Source organism: Monodelphis domestica, chromosome 2, assembly GCF_027887165.1.
Source record: "Monodelphis domestica isolate mMonDom1 chromosome 2, mMonDom1.pri, whole genome shotgun sequence".
In the NCBI taxonomy this organism is placed as follows: Eukaryota; Metazoa; Chordata; class Mammalia; order Didelphimorphia; family Didelphidae; genus Monodelphis; species Monodelphis domestica.
The window spans coordinates 422244251-422260973 of NC_077228.1; the positions used below are offsets into that span (position 1 = coordinate 422244251).

At 38.0% G+C, this 16723-nt stretch overlaps 1 protein-coding gene and 1 non-coding gene across 2 annotated transcripts; both read right to left on the bottom strand.

Annotated features, from left to right (window-relative positions):
- Positions 1-4470: 4470 nt before the first annotated feature.
- Positions 4471-5291, bottom strand: LOC100026480 (splicing factor 3B subunit 5). Its single transcript, XM_007484675.3, has one exon. It carries the CDS (start codon positions 5060-5062, stop codon positions 4802-4804), a length of 261 nt encoding a protein of 86 aa, XP_007484737.1. The 5' UTR covers positions 5063-5291; the 3' UTR covers positions 4471-4801.
- A 6155-nt stretch (positions 5292-11446) lies between these two features.
- TRNAK-CUU (transfer RNA lysine (anticodon CUU)) lies at positions 11447-11519 on the bottom strand. The gene has a single exon. It is a non-coding gene; the product is annotated as a tRNA-Lys (tRNA).
- Positions 11520-16723: the final 5204 nt, after the last annotated feature.

The window sequence follows — 16723 nt, forward strand, 5'->3', positions numbered from 1 at the left end:
TCAGGCCTGCAACGTAAGCATGATCCTTAATTCCTCAGTGTCCCTCACATTCTATATCTAAATTGTTGCCAAGACCCACCAATTTTACTTTTGTTACATATCTCAAATATATGTGTGTATATATATATATATATCCTTCTCTCCTGTTATTGCCACCACCCTGATATAGACTCTTATCACCACTTACATATTGCTACTGCAATAGCCTCCTGATTGGTTTCACTACCATGTCATTCCCTACTCTAGTTTATCCTCCATTGTGCTGTAAGAAGAAATCTTCCTTTGACTATGTCATTCCCTTTTCAATAAACTCCAATGGCTGGTTATTTATCTCCAGAATTGATTATGAAATTTTATTTAGCATTAAAAGCCTTTCATAACACGTCATGTCCTCTATTCACCCTCCTCCCATCCCTTCCCACTTTTCTTATAATTCACCAATCATACTCTCCAATGTAGTGACACTGACCTCCTTCCCATTTCTAGAACATGATGTTCCATTTCCTGACTTCAGGCATTTTCACTGACTGGCTCCCATGCATGAAACGCCCTCCCTTCTCATTTCCTAGCTAAAATCCTACCTTCAGCAAGAAGTCTCTCTTAATGCCTCTGTATTCTACTGTTTTTCCTCTGTCATTTGCTATTTATCTTCTATATAGCTTATTCATTAGTAGTTGTTTGTATGTTATCCTTCTTATTAAATTGTAAGTCCCTTTAAAGGAAGTGCTGTCTTTTGCCTTTCTTTGTAGTCCCAGTGCTTAGCACAGTACCTGGCACATAGTAGACACTTATGTTACAAGGGAATCACTTTAAAAGACTGATATATATATTAATTTAAGGTCGCCAAGGAATCAGCTATGTAATTCCTAAATGAAAAACTCAAGTCAGCCGTCAGCCTTTTTTGGAGTTTAATTACAATAGGAGTAAGAAAGGAATTAGAGATATAGAGAGAGAGAGAGAGAGAAAAGGGGAGAGAAGGGAATAGGGCTTAAATACCCCTTCTGTTTAGGCTGGGCCAAAAGGCCCAAGCCCTTAGATAGCTGGGGCAAAGAAAAGAGATCAGTCCCTATTACTCACGTGTCCAAAATGGAGAAACAGTCTCAGAGGCCCCCACCTTCAGCTTCCTTCAGAGCAAGCTTCCTCAGAGCCCAGGAACCACACCGCTCAAAAACTCCACCACCACCTCCTCGAGTCTCCAGACCCTCTCATCTTCAAGGAAACCATCCAAGTTGCCTCCCCTCAGTCCTCACATCTACCAATCACTCTTCATCAATTTCCCTGTCAATGGAGGCTCTCGCTTAACCCAGGACCGCCCAGAGGTTTCTGGCTTTTGCACATGTCTGTTGAAGGTCATATTTTCAAATGATTAAATCTATACTCCTTTGCTACAGCCCTTTCTAAATCCTGTTAACTTGAGTATGGTAGAGATTGGAATAATTAAATTTTGATCTAGGCTGCAGCCCTTACTCAATCCTATTAGGACTGAATAGGGTGGAGATTTATTCCAAGTATCTCCATTGTATCAATTCTAAAATCAATCAAGACTCAAAGAAATTCCTGTTCTATGCTCAAGCATAGGTCAAAGTCCTTTCCATTGTTCAGCAAAGGGTTTCTGTCCTAAAGTAATCTTAAGAAGGGAAGAGAAGGAACCTCCCATGCCAATGGGGTTCCCATTCCAATAGACTATCAGTAAGAAATTTTCCAAGTATGAAATATCCCAATGGTGAAATTACCAACATTTATAAGTCTAAGGAAATTTGAGGTTTACAATTAATAGATATTTGTTAATTGAAAAGTTAACTAAGACCCCAGAGGAGAAAAATGACTTGCCCAAAATTATGGAAAAAACTTAAATCAATTGTTACTGAAATTGAGGGATGGAGGAAGGGGAAAACTGAATTTATTAAATAGAGCATAATAGTTAAATAAAGACTAAGATAGTGGAGGATCTTGAACATCAGGATGAAGAGCTTTTTTTCTTCTATAGGGGAAAAGATGCTTCATGTAGAGGCCAAAGTCTGCCTTGGTGACCCAAATTCCAGCTATGCTTATGCTATATGTTAGCAATAGGATCTTGGTCATGTCAAGAACCTTGGACTTCTCAACATCCCCATGCAAATTCTTGACTTTCAGACAAACTGTCAAATTAAAAGAATTGGAAGGAAAGAAAAAAAGAATTTGGAAGGTCCATGAGTTGATTTCCTCCTGCTTCCCAGAGATTAGTCACTGAATGTTTTTGAGTGAGTGACATAATCTAATTTGTACATTACAAGGTTGGATTTGTGAGGGGATATCACTGGAGGCAGGAAGACCTATAAAATAAAAAAGGTCTGAGCTAAGAAAGAAGTAGAATCAAGATTTGGCAACTGTTTGAATGTGGTAGGTGAAGGGAGGATAAAGAGTGAAAGGTCAAACAAAAGTTTTGAGTCTGGATGGCTGTGAAAATACTATCCTCACTGATACACTGTGGTACAATTGAATGTAATGGACTTCTCTAGTAGTAGCAATGCAATGATCCAGAACAATTCAGAGGGATTTATGAGAAAGAACACTATCTACATCCAAAGGAAGAACTGTGGGAGCAGAAACACAGAAGAAAAACAACTGCTTGATCACATGGGTTGATGGGGATATGATTGGGGATATAAACTCTAAATGATCACCCTAATACAAACATCAACAATATGGAAATAAGTTTTGATCAAAGTCACATGTAAAACCCAGCGGAATTGCACGTTGGCTACAGGAGGGTGTAGGGGAAGGGGAGGGAAAGTGCATGACTCTTGTAATCAAGGAAAAATATTCTAAATTGACTAATTAAATAAAATTTTCAAAAAAAAAAGAAATGAAAAAAAATACTATCCTCAATAGAAATAAGGAAGTTAGGAATGAGATATTTGGGTGGGTGGGGCTTTGGAGACCAGAACTCATAATGAATTCAAATCAAGACAAAAAAATTTTTTTTCCATTAAAAACTGGAAACACAGTAAAGAATCTTCTTTCTCCAGACACTTTTGGTTGGAGTCATTTCAACCTGAACAAGAATGAAATTCCATAAGTGCTCATGGACTTGACTGGTACTGAGTTGCCAGGTCCTCTATGAGACAAGTTTTTTTTACATATCATATAAACAAGAATAATATAAAAACCCAAAGACAGTCATTTCTCCCAAGTTGGCAATAATTCATATTTTAGAGTTCATGTTAGTGTAGCATTTCTATTAGTGTTATCTGCTGACCTCCTGTGTTTGGAGAGAAAAATGCTAACATGCTAGTCAAAAAATTACTGGTTCAAAAGATCAACTTACATTTAATTTTCACATATTTTATATTAACTTTTAAAGAATAGCTTTTGCTCTCCCTTTAACCGCCTTTTAATCTAACACATATCATTAGATTTTTGAAGTTAAAAGTAAATGTAAAACTGAACAAGACAGACAGTATATTTCCTCCTCAATTAGTTATTCATCACTATATCCTGGCAGTGCTTGGAAACTATCTATACCTAGGAGTCTCCCTACTATGCCTAGCATCCAGGAACTAGATATTTCCAAATTCTTTGGCCCAAACTCTTCCCTGATCTTACAATCTTTGTAAAACTACAGACTATTAAAGATAAAAGATGAGAACTACTCAAGGCCTTGACCAACCAAATCTTACCTTTCTTCATTTGGATAATTTTCTCAGATCTGAAGTATGTGCCACTAATTTAGAATTTTGCATTATCTTTTTATCTTCAGCTTAACATGCCACTGAGAGGTCAGAGACAAAATCTTTTACCTCTTTAAATTCTCTTCAGTTGCCCTCAAGAGAATAGCAGAAATTGGCTGTAATGTTTTGTAAACAAACTCACCTTACAATAAAGAAAGGAAGGCTGGGACCTGTGCTCATTTGTGTCACCTAATTTATGTCAAAATATAAATAAGCTATCCTGTAGACAGAAAGCCAAAATCCCAAGGAAAACAAATGCCCAACAGCATTTCTCAGAAAGAACAGGAGCAGAAATGTGAAAGATAAGTGTTCTGTAGTAATCAAGGACTTCATACTATTGTTTGGACAAAACTGGAGGCAGAACTTTGGTCCAAGTACTCAAAAGAGCATGAATCAAGTCACCTTCCCACCCCAGGAACTAAATCAAGGGGAGGAGAGAGAAAAAGCCTTGGAATGACACAAGTAAACCTCAATAAGAAACACTGGTGTTACTAGCTTCCAAAGATAGTGGTAAAAGCACTGGATTTGGAGTCCTAGGACCTGGGTTCAAACAAATTATGACTGATGAATAAGTAATTTCTTGACAAGGCCTCAATGGTATAGCCTGAAATGTGAAAATGTGGTAATGGGACTAGATGACTTCTAAGAATACTTTTCAAGCTTTCAATCCTATTATCTTCAGCTTTGGGTAAGTATAAACCACCCTGTGTGTCACCCATTTGCCAGTCTCCCTCGTTCCCAACAAATATACTCTTACACGTTTGATTACTCAACAAAATTTTAATTTTATGAGGAGAAGAAAAACACACCAAAATCCAAACACAAGTTTTCAAGTTAATCTCCCTCTCCGGAGTCGTTGTCCGGGCACTCTCCAGCATTGGTGACACCCCATAATCACAGTCCCTGGGCTCTTAACAGCCAAATAGGTCCAGCAGAGGAACAGTGGCAGCAGCAGGACAACGCTGCCTTTTGTCGTGGAACAGAGATCAGCCCAGGCCTAGCGGGGTTCAGTCCTCGCGAAGCGGGAAATCAAAAAGAGCGGACGTCTGCGCCAGGGGCATAACCAGAGGGGTTGGGGGGGGCCTGGGGGCTCAGTTCTCCTCGGGCTTGTCAGCCGGCGGACCGCAGGGCTGCAGCATCTTCTCCATCAAGTTGAAGCGCACGCGCGCTTTGCTCTCGTTCTCTGCGATGGCGAAGTAGTTGAGGAGGTCGAAGTGGCCCATGTAGGAGCAGTACGAGTCGCGGTGCTGGTTCACCAGCCATTCCCACTTGGTGGTGTCGGCGTGGCCGGTGCCGATGTACTTGGACTGCAGATGCTCCAGCTGGCTGTGGATGGTGTACCGGTCCGTCATGGTGGCGCTGCGCTGCTCGTTATTTCAAGAGGCGTACCTCACAATCGCGGCGTTTCCCAAGCTGAGATAGTTCCCGGAACCCCCAGAGAAAGCCAGAGAGAACCCGAAACTACACTACGGGACCTGGGGCGTCTCAAGCGTTAGACGTCACAGATCGGGACGCTTTCCTAATTGGGTCTTCCCGGAAACCGGATGCGGAAGCGGGGGATTGTCTTTATAGACTCGCTCTCAACCGCATTAAAAGCCTTTTCAAAACTACAAATCCCATGATGCTTAATCACAGGAGTGTGGCGTGATATCTCAATTCTTCAAATTCCCTTCCTTAGGTAGCGCTGCATCCTGGGATTTGTAGTCTGCGCATGATCCGGGTTAAAAAAACTTAAGGCCTGAAATTCTAAGATTTGTTTCTTGGAAGAATGTTGTGAGCTGACCTTCGTAGTTCTAGGCTTAGGTAGACCGGTGACTCAGTTACAGTGAGGTTAGACCGTAGTTCGTGTACTGGTGCCGAGAGACACCTCACTTGTGATCCTGAGAAAGCAAAGGAAAGAATCTGAGCCATAGAATCCAATCTGAGACTCAAAGAGGCCTCAGACTTAATGTCATTGCAGGCATATTTAACCCTTGATCAGCGAACTGTTTTTTTGAAATATTTTGATAACTTTCAAAATATAATCGGTTTCCATCGTAATGCTATAGATTTTCTTTATACATTTAAAAACATTATTCGGAGAAAGGATCCAGAGGTTTCACCAAGCCACAGGAGTCTATCTTAAGAACTCTGGATTTAGCCCAACCCCTCCATGCTGCCATGTTGTCTTTCCCATTTGAATGTGTGATGCCAAAGGGCAGGGAGAACTGGGTTTTTTTTTTTTATGGGGGGCGGGTGTAGTAAATTTTGCTTTATATACCCAACTGCTTCTTTGCTCTGTAGCAGGTACACCATTAGCAGTTAAATGCTCTTTGACTTGAAAAAGAATCCTTCAAGTTTTTCTATGAAGTATTTAAGATTTCATTCAGCGTTTACTTGAACTTTAATTAGGAAGATTACTGCCTTAGGTTAAGGCACTAAGAAGATGTCATTAATACTTGTGGTTTTGTTTTTTTCTTATTGTTGTGTTTTGTTTGTTTTTGCAATTTATACCCATTGTTCTTACTCTGGCCTCTAGAGCCAAGCAAAATAAATCAAATTTGTGCCCCAAGTAATAGTCTTTTCAAATACTTAGCACTTAAATCCAGTGCTGCCCAAGTCCAATCCAGGCTAAACTTTCTTGGTTTGGTTTTTTTCTTTTTCATCCAGTCCTCAGTGAATTTAAGTCTTCTGCCGCTTTTAATTATTTCCTTTGGATCAAAAGATCCTAAATTAATGCTGAAAAGGATCTTAGAGGTTCCAGCTCTCTCATTTTACAAATGAGGAAACTGAGGCCCAAAGAGATGTGTTAAATTTATATAAGTAGCAAATAGCCCAGCTAAGATTCAAAATTAGGTCCCTTAATTCCAAGTTCAGTACTTTTCCCATTGCATTTCAATGTGGCCCTCCCTCTCCAGCTTCTAGAAACTTAAGTTCATTCTTACAATGAAAACATGCTGGCCCTTATAGACTTTCAAGTTTTGGTTTGATGGAGACAGAAGATGGCAATAATATCACCTTCTTATTCCTGGACACTGCCCTCCAATGCAGTAGAGGATTGCATTTAATGAATATGAATATTCTTGGTTACCATATCACACTATTGACATATTGAGCTTTCAGACACCTAAAATGTCCAGCTTTTAAAAATTAACTTATTTAATTAAGTTAATTATTTCATCAGTGTCTATTTTTGAGCTAAAGTTGTGTTACCAGAGGATGTAAACTAGATCTGTCTTGGTTTTCAACCAGGGGGCTGGTACCATTCATTGTTCCCAAGTCAGTCTCTACTCAAATATGCACCTTCTCTTGCTAGGCTATGGCAGATCACCAGTATATTCCATATACAGGTGACTGTTGCCTCACTGACAATTCAAATGCTCATTGCTCTGATACCTGAATGTCTAAGAATCACAGAGAGAAGAAAGAAATGCAACGCACTGTCATCTCTGTAAAATTCTATGAGAACTTCATGATTTGGCAAGGCATCTCTTTCACTTAGCTATGTGACTTTGGGCAAGTCACCTAATCATCTGTCTCAGTTTCCTTATCTCTAAAATAAGGGGGCTGTATTAGATGGTTTCTAAGGACCTTTCGAGCCAAGTCTACATTCTGGTTCTTTATGACATCCAAATCATTCCACCCCATTCCTCACCCCAAACACATTCATGGTGGAAATACTGTTTTGCCACAACCAGGTATTACATCTGAACACTATGCCAGTCTCATTTCTTCTCTGCCTTGACAGTTATGGGAATACTATTTCTCTTTTAAGATATAACAATATTTCCTGCTATTATCTGTTTATCCATGAGTTGGGGAGAATATTTTCCAAAATATTTTCCAGAATATTTCCCAAATATTTGGGCTTTAATGCCTTAGTATTTTGCTAATGACCTTGCATTCATGTATATTCTCTAAAGAGAAAATTGTGAGATTAAGTAATAGGACATACTGATTTTGAATGTATGGAAATTGCAATGGTGTCTCTCTATTCTCTACCCTTTCTTTCTTCTCTGATCAACCTCATCATCCCCAACATCTTCTCAGCTATTTGGGATTTTCTTGAGAATATTTGACTCTTGACCTCTCCCCTCACTTCAGGTTGCTTAAGGATAAAAGTGGGTATAAGTTACTTGCTATGTAATGACAAATGTTGTTATAATACACTTGGCCCTATCCCTTAAGGATCACTGGGAAAAAAACTACACAGACCTTGTCAAAACTATATGGCCCACTAACTGTACCAAAATATTTTTAACAGCTCTTTTTGCAGTGGCAAAAATATTAGAAACTGAAGGGTTGTCCACCACTTGGGGAATGAATGGATGAACAAATTGTAGTAAATGGTCATAATGGAATACTATTGTGCTTAAGAGATGATAAACAGGATGAGCTCAGAAAAACCTGGAAAGACATATATGAACAGATGCAATGTGAAGTGAGCAGAATCAGGAGAACAATGTATACAATCACAGAATTATTATAAAATGATCAACTATTGAGGACTAAACCATTATCAAACAGAGCAAGTTTTCAAGATAACCACAAGGGACTCATGATGAGAATGCTATCTATAGCCAAAGGGGAAGCTGTAGGAGTCTGAGTGCAGATCAAAGTATGCCATCTTCCACTTTATTTCCTTCATGAGATTTTTATTGTATATATGATATGTCTTCTATCATCACATGAGCAAAATAGAAATTTATATTGCATTAAAGTACTGGTATAACTTTTGTCAGACTATCTACCACCATGGGGAAAGGGGGAGAAGGAAGGAAGGGAAAAAGATCTGAATTCTAAAATATCAGACAACAGTTGTCAAACATTGTTTCTATATGTAACTGAAAACAAAGTTTTTTTAATTAAAAAAAATCTATGCCCTGTCAAAACATCTTTACATTTATCAGAATTAGAAACTGTATATTTTGTGACATATAACATAAACACATTTTCTATTTAGAAAAACTTGTCAGTATATGTGTAATTATTCTGTTTTTAGCTTTTTTTTAAGGATTTAGAGGTTTGCTACAAAATAGTCTAAATGATTAAAAAAAATGTGGTCCACAGAAAACTGGAAACAAAGTATATAACCATTGATTGAAGGATAGCTAAATAAATTAGTAAATGAAATGAAGGTCATGGAATATTACTAGACTATAAGAAACAACAGATATGAAGAATTCAGAGGTATAGAAGACATGCAGAGGAGGAACAGGAAATGAATATGCAAAATAACTACAGTAATAGAAATAGAAATACTGTAACAACAAAAAACTAAAACTCAACATTGTCTAATTAAAAGGATCGAGTTTGTTTTTGGCTAAAAATTAAGAAAGAAAATACACCTTTATCCCTTCCTTGTGGAAGCAGAGGATTAGGGGTAAAAGCATTATATATTTGTATATAAGATTGAATTGATATATTGATTAATTTTGCTAAATTTCTTTTTTATTTTCAAATCTTTGTTACAAAAAATTATGAATAAGGAATAAGGGAAGGGCATTTTCAGGAATGAAAATGATATAAAAATAGGCAATAATCACTTTATTTTTAATTTTTTTTTTTAAACCCTTACCTTCTGCCTTGGAGCCAATACTGGCTCCAAGGCAGAAGAGTGGTAAGGGCTAGGCAATGGGGGTTAAGTGACTTGCCCAGGGTCACACAGCTGGGAAGTATCTGAGGCCAGATTTGAACCTAGGACCTCCCGTCTGTAGGTCTGGCTCTTAATCCACTGAGCTACCCAGCTGCCCCCAGATAATCACTTAAAAAAAAGGGGGGGGGGATGTGCCCTACTTTAAGTTGAGTAGTATTGCAAAATGCCTTAAGTAAATATGGAAATGAGTAAGATATATGTAGTAGCCACAGGGATGTTGAGCATAGGGGGCAGCTAGGTAACATGAGTGAATGGAGTTTTGAACTGAAAAGTCAAGAAGATGAATTAAAAATCTACCTTGCATATTTACTATGTAGTCCTGGGAAAGTTCCAACCTCTCAGTCTCAGTTTCCTCATTTGTAAAATGAGGATAAAGATAGCACCCATCTGACAGGATTCTTGTAAGAATCAAACAAGAAATATTTGTGAAGCATTTTATAAACCACAAAGTGTAATATAAATGCTAGCTGGTATAATGTAAAAATATAATTAGTCCCCCTGCCTCGCCTCTCATTGGAGTAGCCTTTAAATTCTCTCTTGAATCTAATATGCAGGGTTGAAATTCAGTCTGTTATTCTTTAGGGGAAGACAAGCATCACGATATCCAGTAGTATACTTTGATTAGCAACTTGTCTTCAACTAAGGTACCACATCAAAGTATTATCTATGTCTGGGGATGAACTGTCCAATACGTTTATAATGAACTCAGACATAAGAGATGTTCTGGGGCCATATGCACTTTCTGTGGTTTCAGTAAGTCTTTCAGAGTGAAGGCACATTCAATTTTCTCTGAAGAATTCAGCTTCATAGTAGCAGACCTCATAATGAGAGCTTGCAAAATTACAAACATGTTCAGAAGTTTTAATTGGATTAGCACGGCTTCTGTGAGTTATTAACCAAAAAGAACCCATGGGAAATAACTAGGACAATCTTTCATTGCTGAGCTCCCAGAACAGCCATAATTTTTAATATGGGCAGACTCCAAGGGGAAAAGAAAGGATAGAAACGGATCTTCCCCCCCCCCCCCCCCATTAACTGGTATTTAATTAAATAGGTTGTTCCATTCAAAGTCTTCTTAGAATAAAGCTTGACATTTACAGCTGATCTCCTGGGATAGGAGCAACTGCTTCACAGCTGGGTTCTACTTTTTTAATTGGATTCTAGTAGATACAAAATTTCTCTAACTTATAGAAACTTAACCTATTACATCATTTTTATACAACATAAACCATTAGTAAGGAATTTGCATTTTTTATTTATACCTTTTGCTTTAGCATTGACTTCAGTGCTTACTTGAGCAGCACATATTTAACAGTGACTTCGTTTCTAAATGTATTCTACTTCCCTCCTCTGTGCAGGAAGTCATCCCTTGTAACAGAAAGCAAAACAGCTACTCAGAAAAACTAACCAACACATTAACTAAGTCTCATAGTATATTCAGTGTTTCACACTCATAGTTCCCCATCTCTGCAAGGAAATAGGAGAAGTTTATTTTCTCATTTCTTCTCCAAAACCAAGTTTGGTTCTTGTAATTACACAATGTTCAGCTTTAGTTTTGGTTATTTCCATTCCATTGTTGTAGTTACTGTTAGAGTTTTCCTGCTCTTATTTCTTGCTGTATCACTTCATATACATTTCTCTACCTCTCTAAATTTATATTCATGTTTCTTAAGGTTTAGTAATAGTCCATTACATTGATTTACTACAATTTAACTATTGCCCAATGGATGATCATCTACTTGTTTTCTAATTTTTTGCTACCACAGAAAAATTATCCAATTACTATTATGTCTGCAGTTTCTTTGGGTTACATGCTTGATGGTTTGATTCTTCAGACATGAGTTATAGACATTTTTTTTTAAACCCTTGCCTTCTGCCTTGGAGCCAATACTGTGTATTGGCTCCAAGGCAGAAGAGTGATAAGGGCTAGGCAATGGGGGTCAAGTGATTTGCTCAGGGTCACACAGCTGGGAAGTATCTGAGGCCAGATTTGAACCTAGGACCTCCCATCTCTAGGCCTGATTCTCAATCCACTGAGCTACCCAGCTGCCCCCAAAACTTGAGCTGACTTTGTTGTCTGGAAAGTGGTCGAAGAAAGTTGCGCCCAACATGGGGCTCAAACCCACGACCCTGAGATTAAGAGTGTCATGCTCTACTGACTGAGCTAGCCAGGCACTTCCCTAGACATTTTAAGAATGGTTCATTGACTTATAAACCAAACAACTAAACCTTGGAAAGAGTGTGAATACAAGGAACATGACTGTAGAAGGACCTCCTGAAATATTTCTAAATAAGGAGCATATTTGAATCTGGACTTGTACAGCCCTTATTCCCAAGGTAATTGCTAGCATGTCAGTGCTTCTTCATTCCATGTAATAATTAATATTCCATTGAAGTTTTGGGGGCAAAGCAGCAATACAATCTGGGTAATCCAAGTCTCACTTTTCTACAGAAAATGCTTTGCCTCTAATGTGTGATCCTCTACTTCAAGATCTACACTTTGAACAATGACTTACTAAAACAACCACAGCCAGACATACTTAGTTTTCTAATAATGTCTACCTTTTTTTAATGGTATAGTCTTTGGTTTATGGACTCTTTTTCTATTCCTTATACCCCTAGCTCTAGAAATCTACCTCTCACAGATGGTCATTGCCCACATATTAATACTTTTTCCTCAATTAAAAGCTACAAACCTTTCTATACATTTGCTGTGAATTGGATTAAAGTAATCCCAGAATTACTGGCCTAATGACCAGCTCTAAAAGTGGCAGTCCCTTTTGATGGACATGACCCCACTCACTGTCCCTTTCTGAACATTCTCTTTTTGCTTGGTTTCTGAAACAGCACACCGTCCTGGCTCTCCTACCTTTCTAACTACTCCTTCAGTTTCCTTTGCTGGTGCTTCATTAAGAAGAATAGGTCAACCAAATGTTAAGGGTAAAATTTTAGGTTGAGACTGAATATATTATTTAGTGGTCACCAAGGATTTAAATTCTAAATCCCAATGAAATACTCAAGTCAGAATGGAATTTTATGGTGGTTTATTTACAATAAAAGGAAGAAATTAAGAAGGAGAAGGAGTGAAAGGGGTAAAGATCTACTCTGGCCTGGCCTGAACCAGGGGGAGTTCAGAGGCATCTGAGCCAAGGGACCTTCCCAGAAGATTAAATCTAGCTCGGCTTCCAGGTAGGAGGCCTCCTCCAAGCTGAGGGGCCTCCTTGGAGGCTGGAACCATTAAAAGGGTCAAGGGAAAGGGAAATCAGCCTTAACACTCACCACATGGTTGCCTAAGGGAAACAGCCTCAGATCTCCACACCCCAGCCCTCAAAGTCAAGAACCATCACAAAAAGCTGCTAAAGTCCTGCTCACAGGAAGTGACACAAAATATAAAGGCAGTCCCTTACATCACTTCCTGTGTCTCACATGTACTAAGGGTGGCTTAAACTTGGCTTAGGACAGCCCAGGGGGTCAGTGAGTCATCTCCAATTTGTCACTTGCTAGCATAAACAGGTCCCAGACCATCCTCCCCCACACTTAATCCTTTAGTGGGGGTGTATACATTCCTGGTTGCTAAAATTTTAAAGACTAAGCAGGGTGGAGTAAATCTAACATTCACACAAATGACCTATTAAGGTGGATATTACCTAAAGTTCTAGTTGTATTCGTTTCTGTCTTGATAATCCTTCCTTGGGCTCTCTTATTCACTACCATGACTTCAGCTATCTCTTCTGAGCAGATAACTTCCAGACCTAGAGATATATCCTTAATTTTTTTCCTGAGCTTTGTAATAATAAAAAAAATGTAATATGTAATAATTAAAATGCTACATTTTAATTTAATTTAATTTAAACATTTAATATTTAGAAATTGGTTTTGTTAAATAATATTAGTAAAAAAATTATTGTGGTCACCATTTATAAAATTAACTCTTAAGTCATGAGGATGATAGTAGCTTTTAACAATTTAATTTAAAATAAATATAGTATAAGAAAGAAATGAGAAAGGAAGTAGAAAATTTAATTTCTAGCCTACAACTCTAAAGTCTGGCCCATAGAATTTCAGCTCACTCTCTGACAAGGTTCTGATCTCCACATGGAAGTCTGGTAGTCTCTTCAGAGCAAGAGTCTTACCAGCTCAGGAGGGTGTCTTCCACCCAAGCTACCAATGCCAAGAGGAGCAGAAGAATCAATCCCAGAAAACTCACACCAAGGACTTCCAAAGACTCCCCTTAGACCTCTTTGGTTTCATCTTTTTTAGCCCTTTTCTCCATGTCCCTTCCTGTCTCTCTCTGCTGATCTATCCCCTCTCAGGAACCAAAGTCTCCCTGACCTGGACTTGTAACCCTTAGTTCTGGGTCATGGTCCTAGGGCTCTTAACTTGTGACCTCTGTTTGGAGTGTTTTAGCCCTGGGTCAGATGAGAAGAAAGTTCACAACTCTGGGAGGAAGGGGTTCCCTTTCCCCATCCCCCCCTATGATTCTATTGAGAGATGAGCATGTTGAAATCTCCCCAATTAAGAATTTCAGAAGATTAATATGCCTAGTCTCCCCAATGAATCATTTCACATAATCAGCTTATACCTCTAAAGAGTTTCTGGCTAGAGGTATATACAATATTGCACTATCTAAGAAGAAATTACAATATTTGGAGATAAGAGGGAAATATGAGAGAGAGAGAGAAAGAGAGAGAGAGAGAGAGAGAGAGAGAGAGAGAGAGAGAGAGAGAGAGAGAGAGAGAGAGAGAGAGAGAGAGAGAGAGAGAGAGAGAAACAAATGATTGGCAGGTGCATTGACAAAAAGCCAATTGGGGCAATCCCCTTTGGCATAAGAGCTTACATTCAGAGTAAATGTGTTCAACCCCCTTCAATTAGATTCACTACATCCCAAAGTTCATTCTGGATCTTTTGATGCAGTGTGTGGTTTCTGCAGGCTTCTTTATGGTTCCTTCTTTTAAAAGTCCACTTTTTTGATTTGGGGAGTTAGCAAGCTTCTTTTCCTGAAATCTCTCTCAAAAAAATTTTTTTTTATCTTGGATTTTACGAAAATTATACAATCACCCTGAGGAGGGTGTTGACCATCACCCAGATCAACCTGGGATACATGTCTTAGTTACAGGGTATATAAATCAATTGTCAAAAGAAAATCCAAAAACATAAAAAAACCCAAATAAACAAAATAGAAAAAACATTAAATTTTGAAAAAAAATATCAAAATTAAATTGTATATAAAAATTCTAAGTAAGCAACCTCTAGCCAGAAGATCTTTAGAGGCATAAGCTGGTTATGTGAAATGATTCATTAGGGAGACTAGGCATATTAATCTCCTGAAATGCTTAATTAGGGAGATTTCACCATTCTCATCTTCCAATAGAATCACATAGGGGATTGTGTAAAGGGAACCTCTTCCTTCCAGGGTCGTGAACTTTCTTCTTATCTGACCCATCCCATTAGCAGGGCTGGAATGCTCCAAACAGAGGTCACAGTTCCATACCCACATTTCCAACAGTTCATAGGATTTATCTCTCTGTATAATCCACCAGAATTTCAACATTGATATATCTTAAGCTGAATTTATTATCTTTTCTTCAAAATCTGCTTTATTCTGACTTTACTATTATAGAACCATATGTCAGAGTATAGAGGAACTTCAAGGCCATTTAATTCACTGGTCTTATAGCTAAGGGAACTACAATCCATGGAGATCATAGGTTTCTCCCAAAGTAAACATGAGAGGTAAAATTTGAACCCAGGTCCTCTGACTCCAGAGCTAGTGCTTTGTCCATTGCAGCACATTCTTTCAGTAGTCTCACCATTCACCAAGGAACCCATCTTTGAAATTTTGTAATTGCCTTTGATTCTTTCTTTCCTTCTTTGAAATTTAGTTGTTTTTCAAGTCCTGTTGATTCTGTCCATAGCAAAGTTCACATCTGCCCTTTCCTCTCTATTCTAAAGGTCATCACCTCTAATACAAAAACCTCATTAGCATCTACTTGTATTATTCCTGCATTGGCAAACCTATTGCAAGTGTGATGGAGAGGGCTACTCCCTTCCCCTCTCCATGAGCTCTTGAGGACTTTTCTCTCATCATCTGCCCCTCTGCCCAGCAGCCCAATGGGAGTGCTATTTCCCTCCCATGTCTGGGGTAAGTCCGGGGACTCACATGCAGCATGAGGGTTGCAGTTCGGGCACTTGGTCTCTAAAATGTTTACCATCACTGGCTATTCAATAGCCTCCTTATTAATTTTACTTCCTTTATTCTATGCTTCCTTTAATACATTCTTTATGCTACTATCAGCCTTATCCTTATACCAGACGTAATAATATGACATCTCTGATTAAAATCGTTCAGGGAACTGGGGAATGAATGAACAAATTGTGGTGATAGAATACCATTGTGCTATAAAGGAATGAGGAAGAGGATAATTTCAGACTGATGATGATGCAAAGTGAAATAAGCAGAATCAGGAAAACGCCTTACACAGTAATAGCAACATTATGAAATGATCAACTGTGATAGGCTTAGCTTTTATCAGCAATATAATGATCCAGGATAATTCTGAGGGACTTATGACAAAGAATGCTAGCCACCTTCAGAGAAAGAACTGTTGGAATCTGATTTTTGAAGTGTTTATTTGGGTTTATATTTTGGGAGTTTGGGTTTTAGAAGATTACTCATTTGTAAAAATGAACAATATAGAAATATGTTTTACATGATAAATACACATATAATTAAATCATCTGCCAACACCAGGAGAAGGGAAGAGAAGGAAGGAGATGAGTTCAATCATATAACTAAGGAAAACTTGTGAGAAATTTGTTATTATTTGTCATTGGCAAAAAAATTAAATTTTAATAAATCCTTCAGTGACCTAATAAGTATATTTTAATTATTTGCTTGACTTTGAGGGCCCTCTTTAATTTAACACCATCTTATCTTTCCTATGCTATTTCACTCTACTCCTATATATTTTATGCTTCAGGCATTGCCATCAAAAGTATTAAATAGGATGGTCCTTCTTTTCTTTTTTTCCACAATTGACTATTCAGACTAGATAAAGGTTTCAAATTCAAATAAATTAGCTAATATGCATTGAATGGTGATATATTTTGGTGAGTAGGACTACTTTTTTGAACTCAAATTTAGTCAAATGTAAGTTATCTGGAAGATGTAGGTAGTGTGGGTAGGCACTCTGAATAATTCAGAAAATAAAGACCAACTTTCTAGTTAGGTTAGTTAAGTAATTCAGAACAAATTTAATACTTTGAATTATTGGCCACAAATTAGTTATATTGGCTACCTAAACTCATCAAATAATATCTTAATGATTGGAGGCAAGGTAAGACAAAAATAATGTTACATATCAAGGATATTGTCAAA

What these genes read in the sequence shown, in the direction of transcription:
- LOC100026480 (XM_007484675.3), bottom strand. Translation starts at nt 5,062, where the DNA reads ATGACGGACCGGTACACCATCCACAGCCAGCTGGAGCATCTGCAGTCC.